The sequence below is a fragment of the Hippocampus guttulatus genome, chromosome 6 (assembly GCF_054856545.1).
Source record: "Hippocampus guttulatus isolate MCC_2025c chromosome 6, RoL_Hgut_1.0, whole genome shotgun sequence".
NCBI lineage: Eukaryota > Metazoa > Chordata > Actinopteri > Syngnathiformes > Syngnathidae > Hippocampus > Hippocampus guttulatus.
This window is the reverse complement of record NC_141266.1, coordinates 12,681,974-12,694,589: the sequence shown is the minus strand read 5'-3', so window position 1 is coordinate 12,694,589 and position 12,616 is coordinate 12,681,974. Positions and strand designations below refer to the sequence as shown.

Genomic DNA, 12,616 nt, shown 5'->3' with positions numbered 1-12,616 from the left:
TCTCTAAATGGGAACGTGTTTGTTCTGGAGCAGCTGTTCGGCAGCTACTTGGCCCTCTCAAATGCACACACACACACACACACACACACACACACACACACACACACACACACACACACACACACACACACACACACACACACACACACACATACTGACAATATGACATTATATGTACACAAACTCATAATATGCAATGTCTGTTTTTGATAACTACACTCAGTTCTCTCTGGCCCTGCAATCATCTACAAATTAGCTCCATGCGATCGATAAGAAAAATGGACCCTACAGGACATGTCATGAAAAGTATTCTCAACCAAACACGTGCACACACACATGCATACACACACGCATACACACACACACACACACACACACACACACACACACACACACACACACACACACACACACACACACACACTTATTCAAAAAACACAGGTGCAATTCTCTGGGGCAAAACAGGGCACTCAAGCTTTTACATCCACCCCATTACCTCCTTTCAGTGACAGTAGGAGCTCTGGACAAACAAACCAGCCAGTTGGACTCATGATGTATGATCACTCAGAAGGGATTGTCCAATGCGCAAATCTTCTCAGACTGAGAGATAATATATGGGTCCATTCCAAGTGAATGCGACCCAGCCTCCTCATCCAATCAATCCAGACTTTCCTCTTTTGGGCCGCCACACACTGCACAATATTAGGCAAGGAACATACAAGTTGTTACGATAATGATCGTCTACAGTAAAGACAAAAATATGGATATTTGGAATGTTCAGACTTGCCTGGTTAGCACTTTCACATCACAGTGCAGAGGTCATGGGTTCAATCCTGGGCCCGGGCCTCACTGTGTGGAGTTTGCATGCTCTCCCTGTGCCAGCATGGGTTTTCTCCGGATACTCCAGTTTCCTCCCATATTCCAACAACATGCATGGCGGGTTAATTGAACACGTTCCCGGTATATTGTCTCGAGGTGTGACTGGTTGTCGTTTCTCAACTCAAGTCAACTCAACTGTATTCATAGAGCACTTTAAAACAATGTGTGACTGTCTTCCTCAGTATGTTTTGTTTTGTTTCTACCTTTTTGTATCAACCCTATCAATTCCATCGTTAGCTTCCATTTTTAGAAGCCATTGAGCCTACTACTTATTTGTGAAATAAATGAACAATGGTATCAATCCTGTGTATTCATTTTTTGCCTTTATTTTATGCATTAACTCATGGACACGACAATCATGAACATAAAACAAATAAAAGCTGCTAACCACATGCATGTGGTCGACCAAAATACAGGTATTGATTCTTTGTTTTCATTTTAAGCAATATGTGCCTCAGTTTAATTTTTTTAATTTTATTTTTTACCAAGAATGAAAAACAGACATTGTGGTGACAAGGAATTCCAAAGCCTAATGTAATTTGTCTTTTAACATGCACAATACACCATTTTTTAAAATTACACAATATCACAAAATGTGTGTGTGCGTGTGTGTGTGTGTGTGTTTATCATTAGTACGTAAAAGAGACCCTTCAATGTTTGACCAAGATTCCACATGAACTACATGATCATTCTCTGCTTCACATAGATGACATTCATGCTTTGAAAATCTAACATGACAACACAAAGCTCCAGCGTTGCAGCTAAGGCTTGTGCTTCACCCCCAGGCACAGCGAGAGCTCATTTTTCTGAATCTTCCCATCCTTGTTGACATCACAGTGACACAACAAAATGGCTCGCAGCTTGTTTAGCTCGGGACCTGTGAGGTTGGGCTGAGGGCCACGCAATTCAGATCAGTGTGAAAGTAGCAGTGCAAACATCATTAAATACATACAAAAGTGACTCCTAAGACATTATTCTGTAAAATCCCATTGGTTTTGACTTCTAATATAGATATAAAATTCTTATTAATCGCTCTACACCGATTTTTTTACTACTGCAAAAAGATGATATAAGATTAAATGGTGCTGCTCTGACGTGATTTGATGCATTCTTACCCTGACCAGTTCCATCATATCTTTAACAAAGCCATCCACCTCGGCGCCCTCCAATGCTCCTGTCTTGCTCTAAAATTGGAGTGTGGGGCAAGGGGGGGGGGGGGTGTTAATGAAAAACAAATATTGCCTCTGTATTATTCTTCACAGGATATCTCAGACATTTTGACTCTCAAGTTGGTCCATTCATTCGAATCAATTCAATTGAATATCCCGTCGAGTAACATGTTTGTAATTCCAATGCGAAAGCATATCCAACTCAAGCAAGGAAATGGCATCTTGACAACTGTTATGTGCCAGTATTTACTATTCAAGGGCATATACTCCTGTTTGCACTTCAGTCAATTCCTTACATGCTTTTTATTTCTTGCGCGCTTCTGAAATGCCACGATTCTCCAGTGCATTGTTCTGACACATCCACCATGCGTAACCTGCAGATGACTACCAAGGAGGCGTGATGCAAAGTCTAAGGGTGGCCCGAATTTCTGGATCATGGCGTTTTCATGAGATGCGAATTCCATACGGATCCTTTTGGATAATATAATGCATTTTGTGAACTTAATCACTCGCGATGTATGCGCAGCTCACCATTCGGGTACTTTGAAGGAACGTGCTTTATTTTGCATTCACTTTTTAATAAATCCAATACAAGTAATTTAATCAGTACAATGTGCTCAAAACGGAATGCTTAGGAGACAAATTGAGAGTTGACCAGGTTGCTGAGCAACACACAGTGTACGTGGTGCATCAATGTTTCTATAACTCACAGAGCTCATTATTCCGATGACCATGTTGTGTGCGATTGGCGCTTCAACTTAAGCCCGATCGGGAGAGATTTGCTTACTGCTTTTTGAATGGGACTTTGGTTATGAGACGTAACTTACAGTGTATTTTCTCCTGCTTCTTAGGTCCGGATAAAGACACAAAAAGGCAAGATAAAGCACGTAGCCTTGAGCTTCAGCAAGCTAAGGTGATATCATGTGGGACATCATCCAATTAATAGTTAACCATTGTATTCTAAAAAAAGTCACACACAAAAAAAAAAAATCCCTTCTAATGCCAATAATGAATCCAATGACATTCACTGAACTAAGATCTTGTGCAATATGCTGATGTCATGCATGACAGAGTTTGTCAAAACTAGAGTTTAAGCGCACTGTAAAGTAAGACATGAAATCAATGATTAAGACTTAGTGGTTATCACTTTGGAAGCTTTATAGCTACTTCCATCCCTCAGAAAAGTCTTTAAAAACGTCCACACTAGCCATTCATTGACACGTACATACATCTAAATTCTCATTTTTGTGCAGAGGAATACAGTAGAAGAAGTTGTATCAGTCCTGGTAATTACCTTGTTATACCAAAACGTTATCTGTCAACCTAATGGGTATTTTCTTTAATTAATGAGCTTTGGCTAGGAGACTCAGCCCTCTAATAAGCAGCATCGCACCATGCATAGCGTTTTATATTTAAAAATGGAACACATGAATAATTAAAGAGGAGGGTGCTGCATCAATAAAGAGCACTGTGACAAGATCTATGGAAACGCTTCTTGTGGTCAAGCAGCGATGGAGCCAAGGCATCAAAAGCTTTTTATGACCTATTTGAAATGTTATTGACACCCACTATTGAAACCTAATCATACTTACTATGTCATAATGATCAAAAATCTTCTCAAAATCTCGCTTCCTCTCCGCTTGGCTGCCGGCCTAGAGAATAGAAGAGAATTTCTTAGAATGCTTCAAATGGTAACAACAGAATTGAATTAAATGAATGAGATTTATGTACTTAGATGTTATTTAATTGTTTTTTTACGAGGCAAAATGTGACACATACGTCCAACTGGAACTGCAGCAGAAAATTCTCTTCTAAAGCCAAGATCCTATTTGAGGAAAAATTTGTCATAACATATCGCTGTCATCCTGTTCAGTCATTGTGCTTGAAATAAATATATATTGTTTATTAGATAGATAGATAGATAGATTTTAATCATCTGGCAAAAAACACATGCTAGTTGGCTAGAGCGGTGTTTCCCAACTTTTATTGAGACAAGGCCCCCCAAAAATGCCACAAGTATAAAAAAGTACATTTAAAAAATACTGTTGATCTCAACAAGTACGGTGGCCTTTAAGCAACAAAGTCATATTGAGATCTATTGTAGTGTTTTTTTACTAATAGTGTGTAATGTGTTACATTGCTTCAAAATTCTCTATCTTGAAGAAGCATATAAAAATAAAGCCATAATTATTTATTTTCACTCCATCGATATGTGGAATTATAATGATGAAAAAAAACTGCGTAAAGAAAAAAAAAACATTTTTCAACTGGGATTGTTGTTTGTGTATACATTGCAAGCTCATGTATCCTTTAGTGTATCTTTTTTTCCACAAACTAACAGGTCCTGTGTCTTTATTTACAAAAAAAATAAAATAGCTGACATTCGACAAAATGAAAAATACACAAAGTAGGAATTACAGCCAGCCTACATGTCACACAATACTGTAGTTCCAATAACTTTTTTTCACAGCTTTTGTCCCCATGACAACCAGGATGGAGCTCAGGCATGCAATGAACTGGGCAGCTACTCTGTATTTCCAACTTTTATTGTGCTATATTGACCCTCTCTTTGTTTCTTTATTTAACAACTTTTTGTGGTATTGTGGAAGACTTGGAGAGACTCTGAGGCTCCCCAGAGAAGGTGATGCTCGCTTTAGTTTGGTGGATCATGTTTTGTGGAGACCAAATTCTACAATTCTGTAACAAAAGATTTCCTTGTTTGTATAATCGTTTCACACTTGATGGATTTGAATATGTCCCCTTGAAAATTCTGATTGGGGACTGAGCACTTGGAAAGATTACATTGTGAATTGTTTCTAATGACATTTGCAAAGGCACATATGTTTGATGCAGCGCTAATATTGGGTCGCATAAGATGGTGAATTCAAAAATTGTGTGTTGGGTTACCATGGCAGCGAACACTTCACATACTGCATGAGTCAATGCGGGGGGGGGGGGGGGGGGGTTCATTGAAATACCTGGCCAAGTCGTTCAGATCCAAGCGGCCATCCTTGTTCTTGTCAAATATTTTCATCTGCCGCACAAAAAGGAATTTAAAGTGGTTTTGTGTGATGTGGTAATAAGCAGCTGCTGTCAGTTAAGGCCTGTGCTCGAATAATTGTGTTTGATGGAGCCGTGAATTATACCATTGTGTCCGTGTATTCCTCCAGCTTGTCAGGTGACACTTTCCGACCATGCTGTTGGAACAGGTCTTTCAGGAAAGCCTGCACGCACGCACACACACACACACACACACACACACACACACACACACACACACACACACACACACACACACACACACACACACACACACACACACACACACACACACACACACACACACACACACACACACACACACAAAATGTCTGCAATTAGGTACAGAGGCTCACCATAAGGGAGAGAAAAGTGAGATTTCAAATGAACTTTTCAAGTCCTCCCAAGCATTCATTCGTAAAATCATTCGCAAATGGTTACAAAGGACCACCACGTTGACGTGAAAGGGGAAGGAGAGGAAATAACGGCTGACGCTTTTACATCCCCCTTCCCAAAGAAATCCGTTTCTGCTTGGCGTCGGTTTTTGTTTGAGCTTTTGTTTGTTACCTTCAGTTCCTGAGCTGAAATGTAGCCGCTGCAGTCCATGTCGTATTTCCTCCAGGTCTGCAGCGGTGATGGAGCAAGGTTTATTTGTGAGAAGAGTGAAAAAGCTTAACCGTTATAATACACTAGAACTGAAAAAAAGATCATTCAAGTGACAGTATGCTCGAGGGTTGTTTTACGCAACTTTAACGAAAATAATTACTAAATGAGAAGGCACTGCACACCGCTTTCGTTGACCAATTATGATTCCTTGCTTGCTCAAGGGCTTCCGTCACCGCCTTATAAAACACGCACTTAAACCCTGCACAAAACAATTTACAACAGTAATAATAGCGAGTGATTTCACCTGCATGAAGTCGACACTGTTGTCAAGGGAAGCTTCCCTGTGGAAGATCAACAGGAAGTTCTCCGTCTCAGGGAGGATCATGTGAGCCAACTGTAAAACGAAGGCCGCAACTTAGGAATAGTGATTCTTCTTACGCGACCAAACAAAGTCATTGTTCAATTTTGATTTTCGTTCCTAAGATATCTGGCGGATAGAGCGTTCCAATGCAGGAACTATTAGAAGATGGAAAAATAGAGTCAGCTCCTATCCTCCTCCACTTATTGAATTCATAAGAGTGTAGACACCAGCAAGGGAATACAAATGCGTGTTTGGACCGGTTCACCGCCCTCTCAGTCTTTCCGTCAGTCCTTTAATAACATTACCGTATGTCCATTAGTAGATTAAACCATGCTCGCTGACATCGATCTTACTGAAATTGTGTCCCACACTGCAGCTAGAGGTTGACTCGGAAACAAACGCAATGCACCATCGTGCGTGCCAAACGCCCACTCTTTAACACATGGCCTATCAGAGAGGATGCAGTAGCTCCCTGAGTGATCTGCTCATTTCCTTCCTAATTCTGCATGTACTGCTAATAACGCTCGATGGAAAAAGAGCCACTTGAAGCCGAGAAAAAGACCTGCAGTATTTTGAGATGTTGGCCTTTCGACTTAATCCACATCTTAATTGCTTAACATCATCAAGAGCAATTTGAAGTCAACAGTTTGATAAAATAAGATGAGCAAATGAAAAAAACCCACATCATACTCACCAGAAATGCCGATTCTTGAATGTACAATGGTGCTTTACCATATTAACTGTTGATTTACATTTTTTTCGAGGTATGAGCCATCACTTTGCATAGTTTTTTTTTGTCTTAAAATGTGAGCAAACTTCGAGAATATGGATGGACTTGAGACCCCCACCGCGAGAGGGCGACGACACACTTTGCAGCATCCAGCCACCGTCAATTCACATTGGTTTCTTTGCAGCGGGAAGGACAATGTCAGTTGGTGGCAGTGATGTGCAATTAAGATGGTTTGACTACTGCCCAAAAAAAAAAAAAAAAAAAACGACAGAAGAAGAACAAGGGTGGTCAATACATTAGGTCCATGACTTTTTATGCTCACATTTTATTTTTTCTTTCTTTGGAGAGTAAATGTTGCGACTGCGTGTTTTTATACTTTGGAAGGAAGGAAAATGTAAAGATCACTCATTTTTTACAGTGTAATTGTCAGCCAGCACATTTACATGCCAGCACATAAAAGCTGAAATCTGATTGGACCAAAAAAGAAAAAAAAAATCCAAATCTATAAATGAGACAAAATGAAAAGAATAGACTCCTGGGAATAAATTCATACTATTTAATGGGACAAATATGAGAATTTAGGCTGTAACTGAAGGTCAATGCTTCCGTTGGTCTTTAAACCAGCAGGGAAGGGTTGACTGTCTTTGACTAAATCAAGTCAAACTGGAATATTTCAGGGCGTGTACGCGTCAAATAGGACAAAGGACGGACCCAAGCTCAACTGGTTATGCTTTAAGTGGAGCCTGGGAGATACGGACATCTTCAAACGGTGACTTTAAATCTCAGTTGTCAGTGAAGGGGAAATTTGATTACATGAAAAAGGCTCCCTTTGAGAATTGATTCGATACTTGACAGGGAATTGGTGCCTCTGGAGCAGACTTAACAGAATTAAAGCTGTATCTTTGTCATGGAAACATGAATTAAATAAAAGACAAGTTCAAATGCAGCAGCGGAGGAGGAGAGCGACAGTGGATTATTGTCAGACAAAAGTATGCCATCAATGCTTTTAATTGGGCAGAGAGAAAAGAAAAAAAAACAAGAACAGCTGAATGTTTGCTTTTCTGGTCATGTGCAGCATGCACAGAAGTAAGAGATGAACTGGTGGCGAGAGAAAATCTCGCAATCTATATTATTGAACATGAATTATTGCCTCCACCAAGCACAGGGCCACACACGCCACATAAAAGACACATGCCACTTTCCTTGAAACTCTATGGAGAGGACAGGCATCAAGCAATCATGAAAATCCAAATGTTTCTTTTTTTCCTCATTTTTAGTCTTGTTAATGATGACTTGCATGATGCTTTCACTCATGCTTTGCTTGTGTGGGACTTCACAATGAAGGCCATTCATTGCCATTTACTTCCTCATTCTTTGGTGGGAGTCAGTCACATTTGTACAACTGCAGAAACTGCAGCCAAACCAAAACGTGGTATTTGGTGGACCACGTTTGGTTCTTGCGCTATGCTGAGTGCTCGTCTAGTTAGCTCGGTGCAAATAAACAAAAGTGGCGTACTACCTCCTGGATCTGTAGTTTGCCGTCAGCAGAGACGTCGTAGGCGGACATGAACCTCTGCTTCAGCCTCTGGACCCGCTCTTCAGTCACATGCTCCTGCAAGTACGCACATGAGTATTCATTCGAACATCCTTAGCAGTGAGGCTGAAGACTACTAGCATGACTTCCTGCGTCAAAAAAAAATGTTTTCGTAGAGTCGAAGATGTGATTCAAAGTTTTCATTTGTTGTTTAGTGTGTTTTAAGTGAGAAGACGTGGACATCAGCGCGCCATAATAGTGATATTTGATGTTTGCGTCAATCATGTTTCAAAATAAAGATTTATTTCTGATGAAAGGCAGATCACTGACTCAGCAATACAGAATTTAAGTTCAAAATAAAACACAACTCATTTTGATTTTGGATCCATTTAACAAAAGTGCAAAATGAAACGGACAACTCCGGGAGTTGTCGTCTTTGTTCAAAATAAATCAAAGTGCAGAATAGTACCGGGTCAACTGTTAAGCATGATACTATGAAGTTGGAAAGTCATTGGCCATACAGCTGAAAAATATATCACAATGTAAGTACTCCATATGAGCCGATATGGATAAATATTGATGTATGTTCACCTTATTCCAAATCAAAAAAAACTTATACTGTATAAGTAGATTGAAGATAAAGTACAATAAAATACAACCATGCAGGGCAAATATATGATTGATATGACAAAGTATAGGCACGAGGAGAACATGCAAACTCCAAACAGGAACGCCGCAGCCGGGATCGAACCCACGGCCTCTGCACTGTGAGGCGGACGTGCTAACCAGTGGACTCCCGTGCCACCTCGTACTAATATCGGTGGGTGACATTTTCTAAATCTGCATCTATGTGTTAAACATCATTTCCTGTTTTTGTTTTGCTGTATTGTTCAATATTCACTGTCTTCATTTTTCCTCGTTCTTTTCAGATATCCAAAGTTGAAATGCTTCCCATAACATTTTGATGGTCCCTAATAAAATGTATGAATGTATTACTTCAGATGGCGACAAGCAATTTTACCACTAGAAGGTACAAACTCGTACCAGTGCTTTTTTTGTGCTGCAGTCTCAAGGGTGCAATTTTCTTCTCAATGTCGCCCTGTCACATACGGGGGGAAGAGAATGGTCGTGACATTGGTGGCTGACTCACAATCACAACATAAGAATGACACATTTTGTACCTAATGGAGACCACAAGAAAAGGGTGTGTTGAGTTTCGACAATTTTATTTTTTCAAGTGGTTGCACAAAATACATTCATCTGGATCCATCTATATATTTGTAAGTAGACCATACGTCTACTTTAAAAATGTATCTAAATCTAACTGATTCTATTGTGTGTGACCACTTGACAAAATAAAACTCAGTAAATTCAATCAACCATTTTTTTCAGTGAAGGGCCACAGATAAAATAAAATACCAAGATCCAAAGCTTATTTTCTTTTGTTTAAACAATTAAAGCAAGTAACAATGGAAATGTATGATTGGAAACATGACTTTCCCAGGGGAGAAAACACAGACTGCAGAAGAGCATGCCCGCGCCAGATCCATTAGCGAAAGGCCAGTGTTTGTCTTCAGCATCATTCTTGTGTCCGGAACCTTTTGTTGTTGCTAGGCAAACCTTTTCCACCTCTCAGACTGAACGTGGACCTTCATGGGAGACGGGGGCACGTCTCAAGCTTGCAGGTATCAATTTTGTTGATAAAAATAATAAAATAATTAAAAAAAAATAAATAATAATAAATAATACCCTCCATAAATATTGACAGCTCGGGTTCAGAAAAGTTTAATGTCTGCAAAAATACAATTATTATTGCAGGCGCATACTCTCAGACTGAAAATTGTAGGAATGGTTCACCAGACACAAAATCGAATTCCTCCCATGGCCATGTCAGGCCCCCGAAATCAACCCCATTGAAAAGCTGTGGAGGGGGCGAAAGAGGAGAGTGCAGAGGAAAGCATATTGTCTCAGTTTGCTCAGAAATTGATTTGTGAAAACTGGGCCTTTTTTAGTTGAACACAAAGCTGGTAGATTCACAGAACGACTTATTCTGTTGTCTCAGCGGAAAGACTGGAAAGATTAATTACGATGTAATTAACATTTTTATTAAATTTTCCTCTGGCACCCATGATGAGCTCTCATGGCAAGCTAGTTAGGAATCACTGACTTCGATGATGCAGGCGTACCTATTGAAACGTCCAGTGTATGTCTGTGATGCATCCATCCATCCATCCATTCATTCTTAAGCGTGGGGTCAGGTCGCATGGGCAACAGCTTTAGCAGGGAAGCCCAGACTTCCCTCCCCCAGCCACTTCTTCCAGCTCTCCAGCATGTAATGGGTCTTCCCCGGGCCTCCTGCCGGTGGGACAGGCCCGGAACACATCACCAGGGAGGCGTCCAGGAGGCATCCTAATCAGATGTCCGAACCACCTCGTCTGGCTCCTCTCGATGTGGAGGAGAAGTGGCTTGACTCTGAGTCCCTATGACCGAGTTTCTCACCTTATCCCAAAGGGAGAGCCTGGACACCACACGGAGGAAACTCATTTTGGCCACTTGTATCCGGGAACTCGTTTTTTCGGTCAAGACCCATAGTTCGTGAACATAGGTGAGGGCAAGAACGTAGATTGATCGGTAAATCGAGAGCTTCGCCTTTCGGCTCAGCTCCTTCTTCACCACGACAAGTCCATATCACTCTGCGATAGCCTTGCAGAGGCTCTTCAGTCAGGACAGCCCCACAACATTCAGAGTCTTGAGGAACTCAGGGCGAATCTCGGAGCTAGCTTCTGTAGCCGGGGATCCACCTTTGGCTGCTGCCCAGCTCACTTCGCACCCGACCCCTTTGGGCCCTCCCATTGTTGGTGAGCCCACCAGTCGCTCGCCAGCGAGCCCCACCCCCACTTTTGTCATCCATCATAAGGGGTCTGTGAGCCGTGCTTTGTCTGGTCCCTCACCTAGGATCTGTTTGCCACGGGTGACCCTGCCAGGGGCGTAAATCCCCAGACAACTTTGCTCCTAGGATCATTGGGACACACAAACCCCTCCACCACTGTAAGGTGATGGTTCACGGTGCATATGATACTGACTCAAAATAAATAAATAACAAGAGCTTTGTGTGTTTATCAGAAGCCACATAACGAAAGAGTGCACTTATCCTTGAGGCTTTTACGGCGGAAAGCAACTAAGCATGATGAAGACACATGCGGTCTGTTTAATACAAATCCATTTGTGACCATGTCAAACGCGCTGGCACTTTGCAGATACATTCATTCTGACTGGCAGCTAGTAATTTACCAAGTATGAAGCTAAAGTGACATCACTAATCTCGACATAAGATGACCGTAACCATGTGCAGAAACCGCAGTACATTTCCAAATTCATTGCATCATGTGTATTCATCGGTCAATGAGATGAGTGACGAAATGATGAATGCTGTGAGTAATCAGGTGAAGTGTTGTTTTCACAGGTTAAATACAGAATATCAAGTGGACTAACCTTTGGTCCCAGTCTCTTCATCATGTGACGGAAAAACTCATCCAGCTCCTTGCCCTCAATGTAGCCGTTGTCTGACAAAAAAACAAAAACAAACCAAACAATCACATTAGCACTTTACCGTTTTATTTTAAATTAAGAAGTCCCTGTATTAGTACTTTTCCCAGCCTATTTGCATCAGTGACTGTACTGTACAACATGGAATAACAATATAACAACCTGCCATCTGTTCAAATTCAAATAAAAAACAAACAAACATTACTTTCCGGATATTTTGCAAACACACGCACACAAAACATGGAACAGTTGAAATCATACGATGGAACTTTTCCTCACAAAATACATAATAGGAATCCATCACTTTTGAACAGCTGTTTGGAGATGAACATATGTGACTCATTCCACTTACCATCTGCATCAAAGTGCTGCCAGATTTCCAAGAAACCAGCAGCGTCCAGCTTGTCAAAGGCACTGTCCATTGTGACACTTTTTAGCCAGAAAGACTCCTGCGGCAAGAGCACGTTGTCTTTTAAACTCTTGCTTGAATGATCTATGTCCTGCGCAGAAACCACACCCCTTCTGCATGTGGGAACCCGAGACAACAGAGCCGCAAACACTTCTGAGGAGTTGTTAACGCCATCTGCTGGTTGTGCATTTGAAAAGCACAACAGCACGTGGACAAAACTGGTGCATCTGCTAAAAAAAAAAGAAAAAGTCACAGTGGTTTTAGGAATAACTTGAATCTGACAGAGGTAATAAATAGAAAATAATATCATGAAAAGCAGACCATGCTTTTGAATTGTGGTTCA

General features: G+C 41.0%; 1 protein-coding gene across 2 annotated transcripts; it reads right to left on the bottom strand.

The window, feature by feature from the left end:
- Positions 1–1,182: 1,182 nt before the first annotated feature.
- On the bottom strand, positions 1,183–12,385 carry scgn (secretagogin, EF-hand calcium binding protein). Of its 2 annotated transcripts, XM_086114087.1 has the most exons (11): positions 12,217–12,385; positions 11,811–11,881; positions 8,304–8,396; positions 5,998–6,087; positions 5,655–5,711; positions 5,195–5,272; positions 5,027–5,082; positions 3,828–3,873; positions 3,641–3,700; positions 1,995–2,063; positions 1,183–1,769 (listed from the first exon to the last, which is right to left on the bottom strand). In XM_086114087.1, the coding sequence occupies exons 1-11, from the start codon at positions 12,284–12,286 to the stop codon at positions 1,641–1,643; spliced, it is 819 nt and encodes a 272-aa protein (XP_085970213.1). In that variant the 5' UTR covers positions 12,287–12,385; the 3' UTR covers positions 1,183–1,640. The 2 variants fall into 2 exon arrangements, with proteins under 2 accessions (XP_085970213.1, XP_085970214.1); XM_086114088.1 differs by lacking the exons at positions 5,655–5,711; positions 5,998–6,087.
- Between the last annotated feature and the right edge of the window lie 231 nt (positions 12,386–12,616).